This window comes from Aythya fuligula, chromosome 4 (assembly GCF_009819795.1).
Source record: "Aythya fuligula isolate bAytFul2 chromosome 4, bAytFul2.pri, whole genome shotgun sequence".
Classification (NCBI taxonomy): domain Eukaryota; kingdom Metazoa; phylum Chordata; class Aves; order Anseriformes; family Anatidae; genus Aythya; species Aythya fuligula.
In genome coordinates, this window is record NC_045562.1 from 53,499,232 (window position 1) to 53,519,256 (window position 20,025).

Sequence of the window (20,025 nt, forward strand, 5' to 3'; positions counted from 1 at the left end):
CCAGGTATCTATCTGCTGCCTCCAGTAGACCATAGAAGCAGATCGAACTAGTGTGCTTGTACTTCCTTCACCAATAAAAGACACCAGCAACGTACCAGGACAGATTTAAGGTGGAAACAGGGTGAGCTTGCCTAAGTCTAAGGTTAGCAGTTGCATTCAGTCTAAAAAGTACTAGAGGAGGCAGCAAAAATTGTAATGCTCTTCTCTGAAAAACTATATGCTTATCATCCATTTTCCACATTAAAATATATGATAAAGCTCTGCAGTAGAAGTAATTGACATTTTCCCCAAATACAGCACTGACATTGCTGTTGGGAGTAAATTTCAGGAAGCTAGGATGCATGTGTACCCAAAGTATTAACAAGTAGAAATGAGATGTGGTCTAGAGACTACAACAACAGCCATGCAATCAGGAAGCAAGTATTTAATCTCCAGTTTTGCTATGGGCTTGCTGAATGACTGGTGCAAGTAAAAATGTATTAAAGCCTAAATTTCTTTCTCTGTATCAAGGGATGAAGCTACTTAACTATTTCACATATGTAACAGTAACCTTTCTCTGCATCTATATGCAGAGCTCTGAAAGGAACAGAAAGGTTATTATTACATGAATACTTTATTCAGCACAAGATTGGCACTATTATACCATCTACACAAGAACTCAATATCCTATTCTTTGGGAAAGTATTCTGCCTAATCCATGATATACTGGAACAAGGTATTACAGTTTGAAGTAGCCTATGGCTTTAAGTTTTTCAGTAATACTTATTTTTACTAGACTACTGTAACTCAGAAACAACTACTTTCCCATGAAATGCTAGTATATCTGTATGGCATGTGAATCCAAACCACAAGTATATTTAGAGCGTGTGTCTGTAAATTACTTTAGGGAGCTTAACCCTGATTACTGAAAGTCTCCAACATGAAGCAGTGAGGGAAAGTGCCTCTTCAGATATCCACATAAAGTTCTGCTAACCTCAGTGAGGTTGAATGTTACACATAGGGTAGAATTGGCTTAATAGAGCACATCTACAGATGCAAAATTACAAGTGAATTAAAGTTCCCTTAAGAGGAATAGTTCCCTATCGAGTTCATCTCTGGATGCTGCATTGTACATGTAAGCGAAATATGCATTATACTTAACAGCTACAACAGTGTATGTTATGGGTCAATACTACATATTTACTATCCTAATTTAAGCCCCATGCCTACTGAATCTTGTATTTCTTGCTCATTTGCCTTGCTTACTCAAGTCATTTTTAACAGTTTTGGTCTAAACTAGAACTTGCTCAGTTGAATTTAAATGCATTTTTCATTTCTGCATTTATATGAAATTTGACATCACTCTAACCGCTTGGTTTTACCACAGTTAGGCTCTACAGAGATGTTTGTAGCATTAAGATCTATGGATTATTTACCCATCTGATGGCTACTTGTATCTGTTTATTAGTAGCAATTCATTAAGCAGAGATTTATTTATTTGTTTATTTAGCATCGCTTCAAGTTAAAGTGCTAGTTTGAACACCAACACAGGCCAGCATCACTGGACTATCAACCGAAATCAAGTTTTTCTCATGTTCACGTACTGACTGGACTTTATCTATATGAAAGGAAGGACAGCTGTGGTAATGAATTTTCTGTACTCTGCAGAGATTCGTGCTTGGGATATTTGTTAGAATATTTATCAGAAATCTAGAGCTACCCAGTCATTAGAAATGGACGATTTGTTGCAACTTGCTCGGATAACAATATATAGGTAGGTTCAGTATTTACAACATTAAGCAGCATCTGCTAGCAGTGAATTCTTAATACTTCCTTTACACATTGAAAAACTTTGTATAGAACTATAGAAAGCTCCTTGGAGAAGCTGTCTTCAACATCAGCAACATACAGCACTGAGCATACAGTGCATTTCCAAGGAAGACTGCAAGTGGTGTCTGGAGGCACATGCTTTGCTCATCTCAGGAAAAAAAAAAAAAAAAAAAAAAAAAGCAGAGATAGCAATGTATAGTGTTTGTATGTACATGTACTAGCCAGGCTGGAACAGAATTTCCAGTACACACAGCTTCTTCAGTTCTTTATACAGTCACGTCTTTAGCATTATCCAGACTTATTTCTTTAATTACAACTTTGTTTATAAAATTGGGTTGCAACTATTATGATACACAGAAGTACTATACACCTTTCCCGTAAGCAGAGTTTGTTTAAAAAAAGAGAACTCCAAGTATTTTAACTCCATTAATACAACTGCAGCTGTTGCTGAAAGGGAAAGTTACATGCATACAAATAACCGTGAAGATACCAAACATTGTTACTTGTGTAGTCAGCAACCTGAGAAACAGCTCCAGCAAGAACCTGGTTATAAGGAGTAGTTAAAGAGTCACCCTATTCCTTTTCAATTTATGCACACTTCAACAACTCAAAATACCAAACAGTGCTTACCTTGCCCAACAGCAGAGTGTATTTTTTCCACATCAAATTTAGTCTTTGACCTTCCAGGTGTACTCAACATTTTTTCCCAAATCAAAGTCACTTCTTTTAAGCATGGTGTGATTTCTTCATAGTCAAGTTTCAGACGTCTGTTCTGCAAATTGTTTTCTGAAGCTGAGAAATGATATCATGAATGCACCAGTTAATATTGTTTAATATTTGCAAAATGGGTTAATTTAACTTAGAATTTCATCATGCGAACAGTTATCCTGCAAGCCACCAAAAACTGAAGCCAATTAATTCTGAAACATTAAGGGTAAAAATTGCTGTGATTGTGGTGTGGGTTTTTGTTGGTGGTGATGTGGGTGGGTTTTTTTGTTTGTTTGTTTTGTTTTTGTTTATTTTGTTACATGCAGTTACATACATTAACAGTGTTTGTCCTGTTAAATGAAGCTCCTTACTGCTAGGCAGCTCTTAAATCTGAAGAAACATGAGAGACAATGACTCAAAAATAAAAGCCAAGATTTTCCTATCATGATATTTCCATATCCAAACTCTTAGAAAAAATTAGTGCACAAGACTTGCACCACAAAAAAACAAACAAACAAAAAAACACACACACACAAAAGTAGCATCTACTTATTATGATGCTTTATAGTCCACATAAAAAGGAAAATTCAAGTGTAGAAAGCTTCAAAACCTTGAACACGAACTGAATGTAGAACAATATGCAGGCTCTCTTGAAGTCGTCATTGAAGAAATCAGAACAAGGGTCAGCATGTAACTCAGACTTAAATAAGGCCTTTTAGATCACCACAGCTTGTTAAGCAGGGATGCATTGTATTTTTGTGCTCTTCTCAGATTCTGAGTTACAAGAATATTGCACTGTATTAAATAATCCTTTAAACGCTGAAGGAAAGGATCAAAGAACGGTTGCAAAAATGAAAATAAATTCTGTATCTGCACATGAATTCCAAAGTTTGGAACTGGAGTGAAAATTTCAAAGGGACTACTGGCAAAATATTTAAGTTTCATTTCTGTTTTGTTTGTTTGTTTTCACAGATAAAGTGTGAAAGTGTATCTGGAACAAATGGTTTATTAGTGGCATTCATGTAAACTAAAGACCTTTTGGAACACGGAATGAATTTGTGCAGATCACAAGACCATAAAAACAGAAGAGATTTTTCAGCTTTTTCTGGAAAAAAAAAGATGCTGTGCTGAAGAGATGGAAGGGTGTCAGACATCTATTCCTAAAAGGGAGGAAATGCTGAAAGAATACACTATAAGGAAACCTAGACAAAACTACAAGGAGAGTGGAGTAAATAGATTCTCCATTGACTTGTCAGCGTCTAACAGTGAGTGTCCCAGTTGTTTTGTGTTTTTTTTTTTTTTTTAATTTAACTGGATGGTAATGTGGCTGTAGACTCAACACATGCAGTCCCAGCACAAGAGTTCTGGGATATGGGCAGCAGCTCTCTGCCTGCAAAACCAGCAGGGCACAGGTTCAAGAATAAGAAAGGACTGAAAAGAATCTGTAAGTATAAAACAAAAACAAAAAAATACTGCTTTTCAATAATGGCCATTGAGCAAATTGCAAATTGAAAGATTTGGAACCATGTTTATGAAAGACTATATCAAAAAGCAACCATGCTTTTTAATAACGTTGCTGTGATACATTCACCATACCTCATTGTTGTGAGGATGCATTATTGTAATTCTTCAGATATCGGGACCTAAATAGAGCTACACTACCAGCAGCAAATAGCCTGCAGGCAGGGTAAGTGCTGTGGGGGACCATATGCAATGTCCAAGAGAGGTGTTTTCTCCTACACCCAGAAGTCTCAGCCCAAGTTTAAAAAATGATTTCACATTTGGTATACTGAACTTTTCACACTGCTGGGTCCTTACTCGACACAGCTGTTCTTCATGGAAGGCAATCCTTCCCCAAGTTTACACAAAGGCAAATAAGAATGGCCATTTTTATGCCAGGTACCCCACACCCAGGCGGCTACTCCCTTCCTGAATATCTAAAACCAGCCAGATAAACATTTCTGTCCTCCTAAGTCATATCCTCAAAAGATCACCTCTCATGGACAGTCACTTGCAGCTGCCACAATAAAATCGAAGGTCTTAATGACCTGCATTTTGACTTTACAAGTCAAAACAGCCACCATGACAGACTTGTAGGAAGCATTTGGCCACAGAAAAATTATGTTAAGAACCACTGCAACTTCAAGTTTCTTATCTTCCTTCTCATCATGCTTCTGACAGGTCTCAGTCATTGCTACCTCATACAAAGCTTGCTTGCACAGTGCATGTACTACAAAGGGCACCCATGGGCTGAAGTCCTCAGCCAGTGCCTTAAGAGCTTCAATTCAACTCCCAAACTGGCTAAGCAGAACACTGCAGTGATCAATGCTTACACAGAGGCCTATGAATGCAAACGTAGAAAACAAGTTCATGATAGTGACTGTGCTACATTCCTTATTATCACTTCTAGACACCAGACTAAAACACTTCAGCCACTGTAAACACCAGACTAAAACACTTCAGCCACTGTAAACTAAAAGATTATTAATTAAGAGGAAGTAAATGAATTATAAGGTTAAGTACTTCAAATAAATAAACTGTAAATCATTATCTACCATAATGAGAGCTGAGGGAGATGCTACCAAACTGATTTACCTGTATGTCCCTAATACATTTCATTAAGGTTTGGTCCAATCCACTACCAAGGCCACAGAGCAAATCAAGATCTGAACTTGTACCACAACAGTGTGTAACAAAGAGCTTCACCAACCTTGTAATTTCTGGTTTTCTTTCTCCATTCTGAGAAGCAGTATCTGCTGAATGATGGCTTTCTTCCACAACTCACGAAGCTCACGGGGTGTCCGTTTCCTTTCTTCATTCACAGGACCAAAGGGGCCATCTTCACACACTGGTTCCAGTGGCGATCTGGGTGGAAGTTCTCCCAGTTCAGAGTAATCTTTGAAAGAGAGAAGCTGTTGTGAACTACTTAGACTTCATGAATAGGTGAAAGAAGGGACAATTTTCAAAGATTACATATATAACTATATATCTGTATACATACTTATACATATATATACATACTCAGAAACACACACGCACACAGGAGGCAGCAATACCAAGCAAGATTTCCCAGGTGACAATTTCAAGCAGATTTACTTTTTTTTTTTTTGTTTCTTCTGAATAAGAATCATTATGGGCCAAAGCCCGGACATTCCTTTTTTTTAAACTTTGTGTCATATGCCAACACCACCACTTACTAATTACAGCTTTACAAGACAGAAATAAAAGGGAAGAGGTCTGAAAACCTGCAGATATACAAACTACAGTTGAAAACAGCTGATTCAAATAGGATATAAAATCAAAAATAGCACCCTCTTAATTTAAAAAAATAATCTCTAAACTCTGCTTGAAAAAGAAAGCACACACCCTTAGCAACACACACACAACACCAACTAAGGCCATACAACAGGCTAAATTACCTTTTCTTAAAGTAAACATTCAGAAAGGGAGATAAACACTTAAGACACCTTTGTTCTCACTTCTAATTTTTAACCACATCACAACCTTCTGCACTTTTTCTTTTGGCTTCAATTGGTCTACCACAAAATGCATCTTTTTGGTAGGAACGCAAGGTAATTCTAAAAAGACTGATATCACTACAAAAGAAAGAGATCCTTAAATATATCTCATACAAATTGAGAAGTTTTTTCTTCTTAGGGAAAGGGTAAACAACATTGTTTTTAATCAAGTCCTCAATGTAAAAAGCCCAAGTACTTATACTTTGCTTTCTTAATGCCTGATGTAGTATCACTTAATTCTACCATTGTTTTATATAGCTTTTCTGAAGGCTCAGTAGTCTTTGATATATTTAGAAGAAAAAATACTTAATTTACCACCTTTAAAATGAATGATCAAACAAAACCACCCCTCTCTTTCTACTGAACTCCAAATGGAAAGTCATCACAACAGCATTTCTCCCTTAGCCAAAGGGAATGGCAGAGGAACATTTCCCTGAGGAGAAGCTGACCAATTACACACACAAGAAAATGCTTTAAGATCAGTGTAACTAGAACTATTCCCCACTCACTTGTCTCAAAGACATGTCCATCCATGCATGCTCCTGGAGAAGAAGCATTCCTGAAACAATCATTCTGCATGGTAGCTCAGTGGTCCATTTCTTTATCACTGGCTAGCACAGCGATAAGTATTTCAAACCAAACACACACACACAAATTATCACATCTCTACAAACTAACAAAACAGAAGGGCTTTTATCCCTTTAAATTCTGCTCAGAAAGCTACCATATGTTGACTCACACGGTTCATATGCAGCTATTCTTTTCTTGTTTGTTTGAAGGCACTCACACAACTAAGCTGACGGCTAAATATGAATGGAAATGTTCACAGCTGTTGGCTTCTGCTTTTCTACGCTTTGCCTCTGTCTGTTTTTTCCTCTTGAAGAGTTAGAGAGGAATAGGGTGGGTCCAAATACCACCTGCTTCCTTATACAACATTTATTTGTGTGTTACCACACAAGTACTAAACTCAAGTACTAAATACATATAAAAATAAATGCAACCTCTTTGGCTACTAGGCACAATTTAAAAATATATATCCAAAGTCTGAGTTTATGGAAGTGCGGATACCCAGACTTTGGGCATCTACAGCATTTCATAGAACAATGAGCTTCATGGGATGGTGAACTAAGCAAAGGACAAATATTTGACTCTTTAAAGGCAACCACCACGTGTCACAAAGAAGTAGGAAGCACTGACACGTATGCATTCAGAAACACAGCTGAGTATTATCAACACAATAAAGAAATTACATCAGATCCTTCAAAATAAACTGGGAAACATTCATTTCACTTTTTCTTTACAGGTAAATGAAAAGATGTCCCTAGGCAAAGACTTGCAACTGTAAAAGAGCTTTAGGTAAATGTCATCAGGTAGAGAAGTCACCTGATAATTCTCAAATTGCATTGAGAATCAAAGGAAAATTATTTGGATTTGTTGCTTTTGTGATGGTATAGTGTGTACGCTGATGTTCTGTAAATTTTATGTAGAATGACTGCAATGACTGCATATAGTAGGTTTCATCACTTTTCAATTTATATTAAATAATATTATAAGAAAAAGGCTCTTAATACTAGCTGAACTGGCTTCATTTCCATTAATAGATAGGGAACTTGGAGGAAAACAACACACTTTCCATCTTTAAAGAAAGCCTTTCATTTTCTTTAAGACAGCACTGCATGCAAATAGTAACATTGCCTTAAGAAAAAAGGAATTCCCCAAAATGGTCAACAAACATTAGTGTAAAAAGTAAGAGTGATATAGATAGGAACATCCTTATCCACTACACTGTCTGTAACCTTTCACTTGGTACATTCTCAGAGCATCCAGTAAGATGCACATACATCTTGGGGGGAACAAATCTCTTCCCACCCTACTCATCCTCTCAGTGGTTTATGGATCTCAGTGTCAGACATGTAATCTGGACTTGTATGTGCATATACATGTACATGTAATGCGTTAGAAATTATCAAACTACCTACAGAGACAGCTTATGGATACCCACTTATGGAAAACAAAACAAAACAAAACAAAAAACAGGCTGTGAAAACACATGCAAGGAAATGAATTACATACATCCACACATTGTTTTCCTAAAGCAAGAATGACCCTAACATTCTCCTGTTAACATAATACCCTCTACTTTCCCAGTGCAAATTTTGTGAATTGTTCTCCAAGGACCAACTTAATGAAAGATCACCTTCTAATTTATTGGAAAATTTCTAGTCCTCCAGTGATCAACCTTACTGTAGCAAGGCTTGTAACCACTGCAGAGCATTAACCATTCGCGAGCATGGTCCTGCTTCCATTTAAGATGGAAAATTCTTTTCTTGTTACCAAGTAACCTTTAGTGAAGACACTAAGAGAAATTTAGCTCACAGAAGTTAAGGCTATAAAACAAAAAATAAGACAACAGAAAGAAATTATAAAATTCTATAGGCTGAACAATTATCATTATCAACCCTACCTCTAATTCCTCTGTGGAAGAGTCTTAGGCTTGGTTTTGCCTTCCAAATGGCAGCTCCTTTTCTATCTTTTCTTCCTTTCTTCTTATCACTTGTGGACATTTAACAGAAAGTCCAAAGTCCACTCTGATAAAGACCAACACATTCACAACCTGCCTTCCCTCCCATCACCATCCTGGCATGTGCCAGGATGTATAGAAACCAAAATGAACCAGTTTAACTGCTCAGGTGGCTTGTTCAGTTTGCAGAGTTGCGTCAGCTGTTTGGCTGGCAAAGGCAGGGATGTGGAATGGGCAGTTAAGCCCTCAAAGTAAAGTATAAAATAACGCACGTTTGGTAAGTCAACACTAATCCACGTCCACAAACATATAACAGAGCCATCGGCAGATATGCCATCCAGCTTTCATATATAGAAGAGACCAGAGAAGAAATACTGTAACAAGAAACTGAACATTTCATTGTTATGCACAAAAGATCCAGAGGACAGCAGAGAAAGCAAAGATGAGCAGTAGAGCAACTGAACTGAACATAACAAAGAGCGCACATTCCACCGAATCAAACTGCCATGTGTGAAAACCCAAGTCATTGCCATTGCAGCTTTCAAAACTTGCAATAGATTAGTAGGTGCACTTCAGGACACTAAGTGTGTCAGCACACACAGAAAGACTGCTTCCCTGTTCAACTGCTAACCTCGTTGGCTCTTGCTGACCCCTAGTCCACGTTTGACCTGTACTTCTTTCAAATATATTGCACCCCTCACTGCAGCTCCATATAAAATCCTACCTCCATACATGCTATTTCTACAGGCCTAGCATACTTCAGCAATTCAGGTTCAGGACTGGGCAAGTTGATTTGATAACTATTATTGTATCTTATCACCATACAGATTATTTCCCATAGGAAGTCCATATTACTTTTCTGCACCATGCACCTCTTTAAGTCTGTAGGTCCAAACTGAGTATTCCTTGAGAAAGTGTGTACTTCACTGGGAAGGCCACAAACAGTTCTGTGCTGGTAAGAACTTGCTGCAAGGTAAAGAGCTACAGGTGAAACTGCTCCTGGAAATGTTGTACAAATGAACTAGTGCATCCACACTTACCTCACAAGTACTGCTCTGACGCTCCCACCTCTCACCCAAGAAAGAATGAACTGAGATGGCATTTGTGCAGCAAATCCACTTATTTGTACCCGACTCTTTGGCTTTGTGTTGCAGTGCTTTAGTCCTAAGATGCCCTACGCTCCAAAAGGATCAACACGTGTATTGCACAAAACCGTCATGTGCATACATTATACACAAAACAAAGTAGGCACGGTTATAGGAAAATGTCACAGTATGTTTGTTGCTGGACCACGTAAGGAAAGTTTGTAAATGAAAAGCTAGTGGATGACTGCAGCAGTCATTCAAAGGGCCAATATTTCATTACTTGGGTAGAGATATAAACAGGAAATTCCATCAGCTCCAGAAGGAGCTGCAATGAACACAAATTCATGTCCTCTTCTATAGGAGGACATTAAAGTATTCCAACAGCGAATTATCAAAATGCTGCCTTAAGCCTTATTTTTATGAAAGTTAATTTGTAATTGACTAACTTTAATTGATCAATAGTTTCTTATTCAACCAGTCTCAGTACTAAACGAGGCTTTGCAAAAACAAGAAGAAAAAAATGAAACCCACTAAGAGAAACCACACAGTCAAAAACAATAGAAGTGACAAACCCACCTAAAAGCCCAAATTTTCAAAACATTCTTTCACAAGTGCTTAGCCTAACCAACTTCAAATATCAAAAACAAGACTACAAGATTCATCTTTGAATAGAAGCTGCAACCCTTCATGTAGAAAATGGTTTTATTTTAGCGTTTGTTTTTGGTTTTACATGAAGCTAAGAGAAAGGAGGTTCAAATATGAAGTGCTACTGCCATTTTCACTATGGAGTTATTTACACGTCACTATCTAAATGTGCTGTTTACCAGCCACATCCTTTCTCCAGGGTTAATAAATCAGGTAAGATACCTCACTAAGAACGTGCATGGAAGAATCCCAGCTGAGCATTTCATTTTTTGCACCAGACTATTTTAGTTTGTTGCATTTTAAGCATCACAGATTTCAGCTCACCAAACAAACAAGAGGATCTTCATAATCGCTCAAGTAGCATGACCAGATGCTTTGCATTACTGGAAAATTTAGATTTGGAATCACAAGCAGCAGCAAGTTCTTCTAGCCTCACATACAACTTCAGGGAACTACTGAACATAGAATTGCTGAAAATCTGTGTATTTCAGTACAATTGGTTAAAAACAGCTCTGAAAGATGGTTTTGAAGAGTTTGATTTTTCAGTTAAAGCTAAGAGCTTCTTCAAAAGTAATCACCACCTTCAGAACTCACCCCATTTATTAATATTATTAAATGCTGAGAAAGGAATGCCTTGATATTCCAGTGGTCATGAAAGGCATTGCACATGATTTGTGGTACTGCTGATAGCCCAGCTCCTATTCTGCAAATCAAGATTATCAGCATATGCACATTCTGAAAGGGCCACAACTGAGTGATCAATTCTAATAAATGGGATTTATTACAGCATTTACAAAACTTGTTGCTAGTTAACAATCATTTCTTTGCTAAAAAAAACACTTCAACAGCTCTGGAGAACACACTGCAAATGATTTACACTACGTAAAAATTCTAAGTACATTCTCAGTATAGAATGCTATAATGAGACTTTACAGTATGTGCAATATTACTACAAAATGATAGTTAAAATACTTTTACGTAAATAATGGAACACCTCACCACAAGCAAATAAACAAATGGGTAGGTGCTAAATACAACTTGTTTTAATAACAGTTCTTCACATCCAAATTTTTATAGGAAGCTCTCTTCAGCACTTCTGATTTAACAGCCTGCTACTTCTGTCTACCAGAGACTGAAACCCAAATCCTTGTAATTAATGAATTAAGGTGTGGGTTGTTTCTTTTTCCTGTATGGAGATGCTTATACTTTCTGAAAGATCCTTCTGCAAGTCAAGTTTTCAACTACTACATAGTTGTTCTGGCTAAAGTTCCTTTTTCTTTTTTTCCTGTGTACTGCTAAACAATACACAACATTTCATTCCTCCAAATTACTCTCTTTCAACATGCAACTCCACCCTAATGCCCAGCTTAAAACAGATCACCCATTCCCCAACCTAAAACTGACAGAGCTGTTATAAAAATCTTGCCAGCTACCTCCCACAGGAAGAATGCTGACTACATGAGCCATTACTTTCCCACCGTATATTTCAGAGAACAATTCACACACCCTTTAAATCTAGCATTCGGCTTTACTCTGCTGGGAGCTTCTGACAGTCTGCAAAACAGTTTTCCCACTATGACCAATTCTGAATAGTCATTATGCAAAAACCATAGTGAAAAAAGTCCACTGCACAGAGATTTGTAGATACTGAGTTCAAGTATGTAAATATAGTGCTGTGCTACAGTGCAAGCTGAAGTTTCATGATCACTCTGCACTGGCTGAAGCGCGTACTGCCCCTGAGAAGGGCAAGAGCACCCACCCTCTGCTTCTAGACACGTGCCCCTGCCATCCTCCCTGTGCCTGCCTTAATCCTTATGTAATACTGTCAATGAGCTTAGAAAAGTGATCCCACGGAAAACTATTCACCTTTGAGTGAAGCCCATACTTTGGCTGATTTAAAATAGTGGCCAGGCTCTTCCCTTCATCATTTTACCCATAAGGAGAGCCCGTAACAAAGTCTGATCTGCTGTCCTTCTATGGTGTAAAACCACCACATATGGAAAGATGACCTGATAAGTAGATGAGGGAAAGGTTGTGGATGTGGTTTACCTGGATTTTAGTGAAGCTTTTGACACGTTTTCCCTTGTTATTCTCTTGGAGAAGCTGGCTGCTCGTGGCTTGGATGGGCGTATGATTACTGGGTGTAGAACTGGCTGCATGGCCAGGCTCAAAGAGCCCTAGTGAGTGGAGTTCAACCCAGCTGGTGCCTGCTTCCCAGTGGCGCTCCCCAGGGCTCAGTACTGGGGTCCGTTTTATTTAGTATTTTTATCGATGTTCTGGATGTGGGGATCAAGTACACCCTCACTGAGCTCACAGGCGAGACCAAGCTGGGTGGCAGCGTCGATCTGCCTGAGGGTAGGAGGGCTCTGTGAGGGACCCGGACAGGCTGTGCCCATGGGCCACATCCATTTGTGTGATGTTCAACAGGGCCAAGTTCCAGGTCCTACAACCGGATCACGGCAACCCCATGTGGCGGTACGGGCCTGGGGAAGGGTGGCTGGGAAGCTGCCAGGCAGAAAAGGCCTGGGGGGTGCTGGTCAGCAGGCAGCCAAACAAGAGCCAGCAGTGAGCCTAGGGGTCAGCAAGGCCAGTGGCATCCTGGCCTGCATCAGAAATAACATGGCCAGTAGGACTGGGGAAGGGACTGCCCCCCTCGTGCAATCCCTTCCCTAGTGGGGAAAAGAGATGGGGAACGAACCCTTCCCAAAGGGGGAAGGGACTAAGGGACGTGGTTTGCTGATGGGACACAGTAGGTCAGGTTGGTGGTTGGACTTGGTCTTGAAGGTCTTTTTCAACCCTGGTGGCACAGCCGCAGAATGCTATTTCTGTTAAAGAGTCTCCATGTAAGCATGAAGACCTGGGTGCAAGCAGGGCAAGGAGCTAAAAATCAAAGAACTGAAGAAACACTTTTGTAATTTAAAATGTTTAGAATAATGAATGTGAGAGCCAGAGTGAATTTTATGCAATCATTTACAGAAAACAGGCCAAAAAAAAGTATAGAAAAAAGTTAATGAACACCTCCTTTCAAGAGAAATATAGCACTGCATCAGATTATAGCATAATTGATTTTGTTAATGACCTGTGCTCCTCCTCTTCCATCTCCTCACTTCGTAAGATACAACACTCATTCTACCCACACAAATGAAAAAATAAAGAGAAATATCAGAGCAAAAGGTACTGAGCTTGTATCCAGCTGGAGGAAAGAAACACTGCCCCCCAGTGCTCCACAGCACCCACAGCAGCACAGCCACTCCTTGCTCCTCACCTCTCCAGCCTGATCTGGGCTCTATGCTCAGGAGCTTTCCCTAAATCACACTTTTTGTGGGCACAATGAAGAAAAACTATATTCACAAAAAACGTTACTGTTCTGAAACTGCATTTTAGACCCTTTTCCAAGTACAAGTGGCTGGTTGAATGATTTTGCCACGTGTCAATTCTAACAAACAGAAAAAAGGAAAGCAAACCGTATCATTTAGATCTACAAACCCTTCTGACTGACAAAAGGAGTATAAGAGGAGTTCTGGGACACAGCAAGGGGCAAACAGCTGGAGAAGAGAGGTTGCACTGTAGCTTGCTATGTCAGAACTAACACAATTCAATCCTGAAAACTTTCAGCTACCAGCTGGAAAGCAGTAACAGTCTCTACAGGTCATTTTGCCTATGCAGAAAATCCTTTCAAGATCCCTAAAACCTGGAAGCCAGCGGCCTCTTCAGGCTCACCAGAGGCTGAGCTGCTGGCAGGAGGCTGTGACAGGCTGTCCTGCCAGGCAAACTGCGTGATGCATCTCCTGTGTGCTTCATCATCAAACATTACAGTCCCTTCAGCTTCAGTGCTGCCTTGGGAAGGTGGCAGGGGGACAGGACCCAGCTGTGAGCTTAGCCCCAAGACTGCATTTGTTCCTTGCACTTTGCTTACACAAAGAAGTGTGTGAAAATAGCAGCACCCACTAGCAGGAGGTGGCTAGAGGAAGGGCACGCACATGGGTGTTGCTCCTTCAACAGCCAGAAGTAATGGTTTCCTGTACCCAAGGCTTTCTGTTGTCTCAGAGTGCTCACCTTGTCCAAATGGGGCTGGATTGAGTCCAGTCATCAGAGAAGGCAGGAATCACGACTGCCAAGCAAAAAAGGCATTTTAACATTTCTAGCATATATGGTTGGTTGTGGCTCTACTGATTTAGGACTGTTTTTCATTCTACTCCCAAACTATTAAGAACTGAAAGGTTTCCTTCAAGGCAAGTGGTACATTTAAATAAAGGAGCCTGGAAAACAAGGTGCTCTCTGCCTTGCCATACACAATGCAGCTATCAAGGCACAGCTAGCAAACATTCCTCTCCAGCTGAGCTACAGGAAACGAAAATTTAGCTCAAAGAGCACTCAAACTACTAATGAGCACCTCCTAAAGAAGTAAAGGCTCCAGAAGTGCAAGACAGTGGGACTTGGTGCAGTCAGCTTCATATGGTAACTCAGGACATTAGACATCTCTTAAACTCAGTACCTCATAAGATTAAGCTCAAAAATTCTACATAAGCTATTTATCAGTTTTATATCAGTATTATTTGAGCTTTATTCTTCTTAAGTTATTTTTACACACCTTCCTTCCACACAGAGTGGCAATGGACAGGATGCAACTTGAGGTTCAGCTCCCCACTTGTCTATGCAAATGGACTCACATGTGTATAAAGCTTAAAGTTGTCTCTATTCCTTGTCACATTTTACACGTGTACTTAATGATTAAAATCCAAAGACTTTACAGCAACAGAGCAGTTTCATTCGGTTGGCAGTGCCTGCCCACGCTTAGTCAACACAGCATGCAGTTCAGGCATGCTGGTAGATTTAGTACTTAACACAGAGTTTAGTAAAGCAGCCTGTGCTAAGCCTGTAAAAAATTATCACCTCTGACTCAGAAATCTAAGACTCTTGGTTGGCTGACTTACTTTAAAAAATAAATAAATCCCAGCCCTTCTTTCCTTACTGCTCTCCTGTTCAGTACCCTGAAGTGGTGTGTGGGATACTACATTTGGCCAGAAAAATTGGTTAATGGAATCACTGCTTATAACAGGAAACATGTGAATGTTGTCTCGCTTTCCTCTGCCTGACTACTTTTGGAATGCAACAAAAAATGGTATCTTTAAAATTTTCCTCCTCCTCCATCCATTTTGGTTGAAACTGATCTTTTGGTCATACATCAGCTGTTTGTACAAAGACTGTTTCCAAAGGAGAACAGTCTAAAATGAGCAAGGAAGCCTTAAAAATAAAATCAACTACAGGTAACTCTTGTCACACTGATCGACTCTGCTTCATGTGTAGCTTCTCCTTGAGCGAAGATGAAAGAAGAGGGAACAAGGTGATGAACAATAACTAGCTACAGTTTCTCTGGAACTACAGAGATTACTAAATTAACTGTGGTAGGGAGTTCCAATATAAGATTGCCCATACAGAGTTCTCTTTAAGGCTACAGACTTGATTGTGACTAAGTATCCTTTACTGCCAAAAATGCTTCAGGAGATGCACAAAAAATCAAATACCTGTTAAAAGAAAAAAAAGTTTTCTCCCTTTGTTCACAAACTGAGTATGTACATTGGAACAAAACCAGAAAAAGACAAGAAGAGTGAAGAAAAAGGCCAGTTATTTTAAATTGTTCCTCCTATTAATAGCATTTCCTATTTTCCTTTTGGGCCACACTTTTTTCTCCAACTGTTCTGCTTATCCAGCTGTAGATTGTTAAGATTGTATCTTGCGGCTATTATGTCTCATAGGAAAGGTCTGAACAGGCAATTTCATTTGTTTGTTTGTTTTTCCTATTTAATATGGAAGGTTTTGTGGCTTTGAAAAACTAGTAAGACTACTTTCAGTCACAAAAAGATGCATCAAACTCACAAAAAAAGTAGCTTTGCTGAGGTTGAACATCCCCTTCATTACCTTGAAGCATATGAGACCCCTTCACATGTTCTGTATACACAGACATGCTCCTGAGGTCACTGAGCTTTGAAGAAGCATTCGAGAGGCATCTATGCCCATATGCAGCTTACCCCATATTAAGTCCAATTACATTCCAAGCAACTCATTAATGACAAATGTTTTGGTATGTGCAGTGTCCAGTTAGCCAAGGTCTCTTTTTAAGATGCAATAAAAATGTTTCAATGACTGTTAACCTGACAGCTTTCCCAGTCATTTCAAACATTAAGATTATTACTGTTTACTATATTTACTACAGTGTATTGTTCTCTATGGTTCCTTGTGACTCTTATACTATGACCTTGCAGTCAGAGGGTAGAATTTTCAGAGCTCAAGCTGTGAAATTCAAACCTCAGTGAACCAGAGACCATTATCTGGAGACACAAGGTTCTCTGAGGCATTTTTGGTCCCAGTGTGTGGTGTATTGTCTAACTCACATAAGGTGAGATACATGAAATGATGCACTTGCACACTCATTTGCGGTGTTTTGTTTTTTTTTTTCCCCCTGGTCTGTGGTTCTTTAGCTCTACAGAAATTTAAGAAAGAAATAAGGTAACAGTGGATAATCACGGTTGAAGTGGTAAAGGATTACAGACTGAAGCTGCATACATGAGATCAAATTCAGTATGGTATGAAGTACACACTACAGAACTCAACTCAAGTCATGAAAGAAATTTAATTCCTTCTGCTAGGGTTGGATTTTTCTGGTCCTTAGTTCCATAGTCTAACATGGAAAGATGAAATAGAAGCATCGTGTTTTCTTCAGAGCAACATTGGTGATGCATTTTTTCCCCCAGAACTCATTAGAACAGTGTATCTAGAAAATCATTTCTTCTCTGGTTAGTTAATTTTATACTATCAGAACTATGTTACATATACAGCTGAAAAATAAAAAGTCCAAAAGCTGATGAGCTTTGCGTGACTGAAATGTGAATGGGAAATCACACAGACAGTACAAACAGAGCACTGGGCAAATATTCCCACTCAGAAAACAAAACAGTCCACACTTCACAGATTATAGCTGCTAACAACCTTCATGGAAGCACATAAGCCAAGACTTACCATCATAGCGACCGGGAGAATCACACGCTTTCTGAGGGGTCGCCACTCGCAGGAATATCTGTTGTCTCCATGAATGCCGGCGAGTCCTTACGGGGCTGTCAGCACCAACAGCCTGCTGGCTGTGTTGGGATTCGTAGTCACTAAAATCGCAGAACACAGAATGGCTTGTCAGGAGGTTACCCGAATTTGCCAGGAACAGCGATACAGTTCAGGGAATATAACAAAAACCATCAGCTAAGGCATACAGTGTGCAGTGCACATGCTGTGTCAAGCCGTAAGTGGCAGGTGGGTGAAATTTGCTCAGTGGCAGCATGCTTTTATAAGGCTGCAAACATCACTCAGGTTCACCAGAAGGAGCTGGCAGCTCTGTGCAATCTGCTTTCTGAAGTTTTATTTAATTTTCAGCTTTCTTTGTGGCAGTACTTGAAACACAACGAATTAAAGATACTTAAACATACACCATAGTGTACCTTTAGTGCCCTGCTACCATCTATACCATCACTACCACGCCATCCACAATATCTAGTAGCGACTCATAGGAGATAAGAGTTCTGTTGATGCCTTTTATCAGCAAACATCAAGGAGTTTTATAAACCTTAATTAAAATTCCAGCCTTCTGTGAACCAGATAGGTAGCATACACCTTTACAACACAGACTCAGAACAAAAATTTTAACCTTTGTGTTCCCAAGTCACCATCTGAAATAAGCAACAAAGTTGTGAACAGAATCCAGGAACCTTACATGTTACACCTTTGATGAAATCCACAAACTACACACAGAGCTTTTTATTCAGAATATGAAATGAAGTAATGAACAGTGATAATGTCTTCCTATTGAAAATCCCACTAATGAATTTAAGCCATTACATTTTTAAACAAGTCATTGTTTTACTCCAACCATTGGCTAAGTGATTACATCGGTCTTTGTTCAAGCTGAGAGTGATAAATGAACTTTCAACAGCTCTGGCAACTGGGAACAGCATTTCACAGGCTGTCCTCTCCTTCCACCTCAAGGACGCTGACATTGCTTAGGATGAACCACATATATTCTCTTAACTGAAAACAGCAAACATAGTCCTTTGGCAGGAATAATCACAGAAGTGGAGAGATGGAAGTTGCACAACCATCACAACATCAACATGGATAAGCACTGCAAACTTTGTAAGAGAGGAGTTGGGAATGGTTCCACCTTTTTGACAGCAATCACATGCAGAATACATGCAAGTGAATTGTTGCACAAGTCAGATTTTGCAAGTGCAAGAAGCATTTGAAGTATTTCAAACTAAGAAACCTTTGAATAATAACACAGTTTTACCTCCAGGCTTAAAGAGAGAACCCTACCTTGTTGCGCTCCTAAAGTCAGAGGTGTTATTTTCATCTACAGGAGCCAGAAATTTTAAGAAATTTGGCACAGAAGAAGAAGAATGAAGCTTTTTCCTTAAGGCAGTACGGTAGGAGATGCTGAGAGTGCAGTTGGGAAAAGTATAGTTTAGAACAAGGAAGTACAAATCCACAGAATAAAAACACATACCGCTAAATTTTAAACAAGAAGCAGCTAAATCTTCAAGGCATGAATACCAAAGAAACCAAAGTCAAAGTTAAAACCACTAACAAAGTGATACTTTGCAATACATGTTTCTTTGGGCAAACTAAAATGTTCCAATATAAATAAATATACTTCGGGCAAATTTGTTATTCTTTAACACAGCACAAGATTTTCAGTGCGTGTTTCAAGTAAATTCCTTTAACCTAGTAGGAACTGATGCCAGCTTTACAATTGAAAATTTACTTAAATATTAGTTGTGACAATTGACCAAGTTTGGAGGAAAAGGTTAGGAAAAGCTGGCACTGATAATCATTGAACCAGCAAATGAAAAAAAAGACTTTGGCAAAGAGCATTTTGTAAAGCTTTAATAGGGTTTTATTCAGACAAGCTTGGAACTTTTAAGCTAAAAGCTGAGCTTTCTGACATTATTTAGGATTGATTTATCCTAAATAAAGCTTCAGGATGCAACAGACAGGAGCACTAATCAAATTTCATCAGTTTTCTGGACAACATCCTACGTAGCTCTGCTCTTTAGTTTAAAATAACCAGCTCCCAACACACTCAGGAGATAGTTAATAGAAGGAAGTAAGAACAACTCAGTTAATGGAAAGTTTCTGTATGGAATGAAAACATAGAAAGTTATTTGGCTGATGAGACTGAAGACCTTTCCTCAGAAGAGCACACAAAAACACGCGAATAGGAGAATTTTCTCCTGACAAACTAAGTTTTATTGAGAAAAGCTTCTGATAAACCTTAATGTTATGTTTGGATGGCATGTAGTTCTGTCTCCTGAAAATGTGAACAGGGATGGGGGGGATAACCTGGGAACACCAGAAGTACGAAGTGACACAGTTCTTTAGTAGCTGGTACTAAGCATGAGGAAGATTCTGCTGTAGCACAGTGTAACTGTAATCAGGTTACGCTTACAGTAAATCAATTATGGTTACTTGGTAATTTCACTTAGAGGAATACAATCAACCTAGGCAGTTTGACTTCCTGATTTCAATTCATTAATTTATTTGATGTCCCTATCCATTTCAGTTCTCTGTCTCATTTAGAGTTTCACTGCAGTACACCCATAAACAACAGGGAAAGGGAAGTAGAAAGTGCTACTGCAGAATGTATCACCAAATCTACGGTGGAAGAACCTACTTTTAAGAATTCGACCTTCAGGAT

General features: G+C 39.1%; 1 protein-coding gene across 5 annotated transcripts in view; it reads right to left on the minus strand.

Annotated features, from left to right (window-relative positions):
• The window catches only part of TBC1D1 (TBC1 domain family member 1), a 102,186-nt gene that overhangs the window by 18,510 nt on the left and 63,651 nt on the right, over nt 1–20,025 (minus strand). For 4 of the 5 annotated variants that reach the window (XM_032186104.1, XM_032186103.1, XM_032186106.1 and 1 more), the window contains exons 12-15: nt 18,645–18,764; nt 17,304–17,443; nt 5,228–5,413; nt 2,440–2,601 (exon numbers count right to left, since the gene is read on the minus strand). In XM_032186104.1, the coding sequence (XP_032041995.1) occupies nt 2,440–2,601; nt 5,228–5,413; nt 17,304–17,443; nt 18,645–18,764 (608 nt within the window). The remainder of the gene's footprint in view (nt 1–2,439; nt 2,602–5,227; nt 5,414–17,303; nt 17,444–18,644; nt 18,765–20,025) is intronic. The other variant, XM_032186105.1, reaches the window with a different exon arrangement.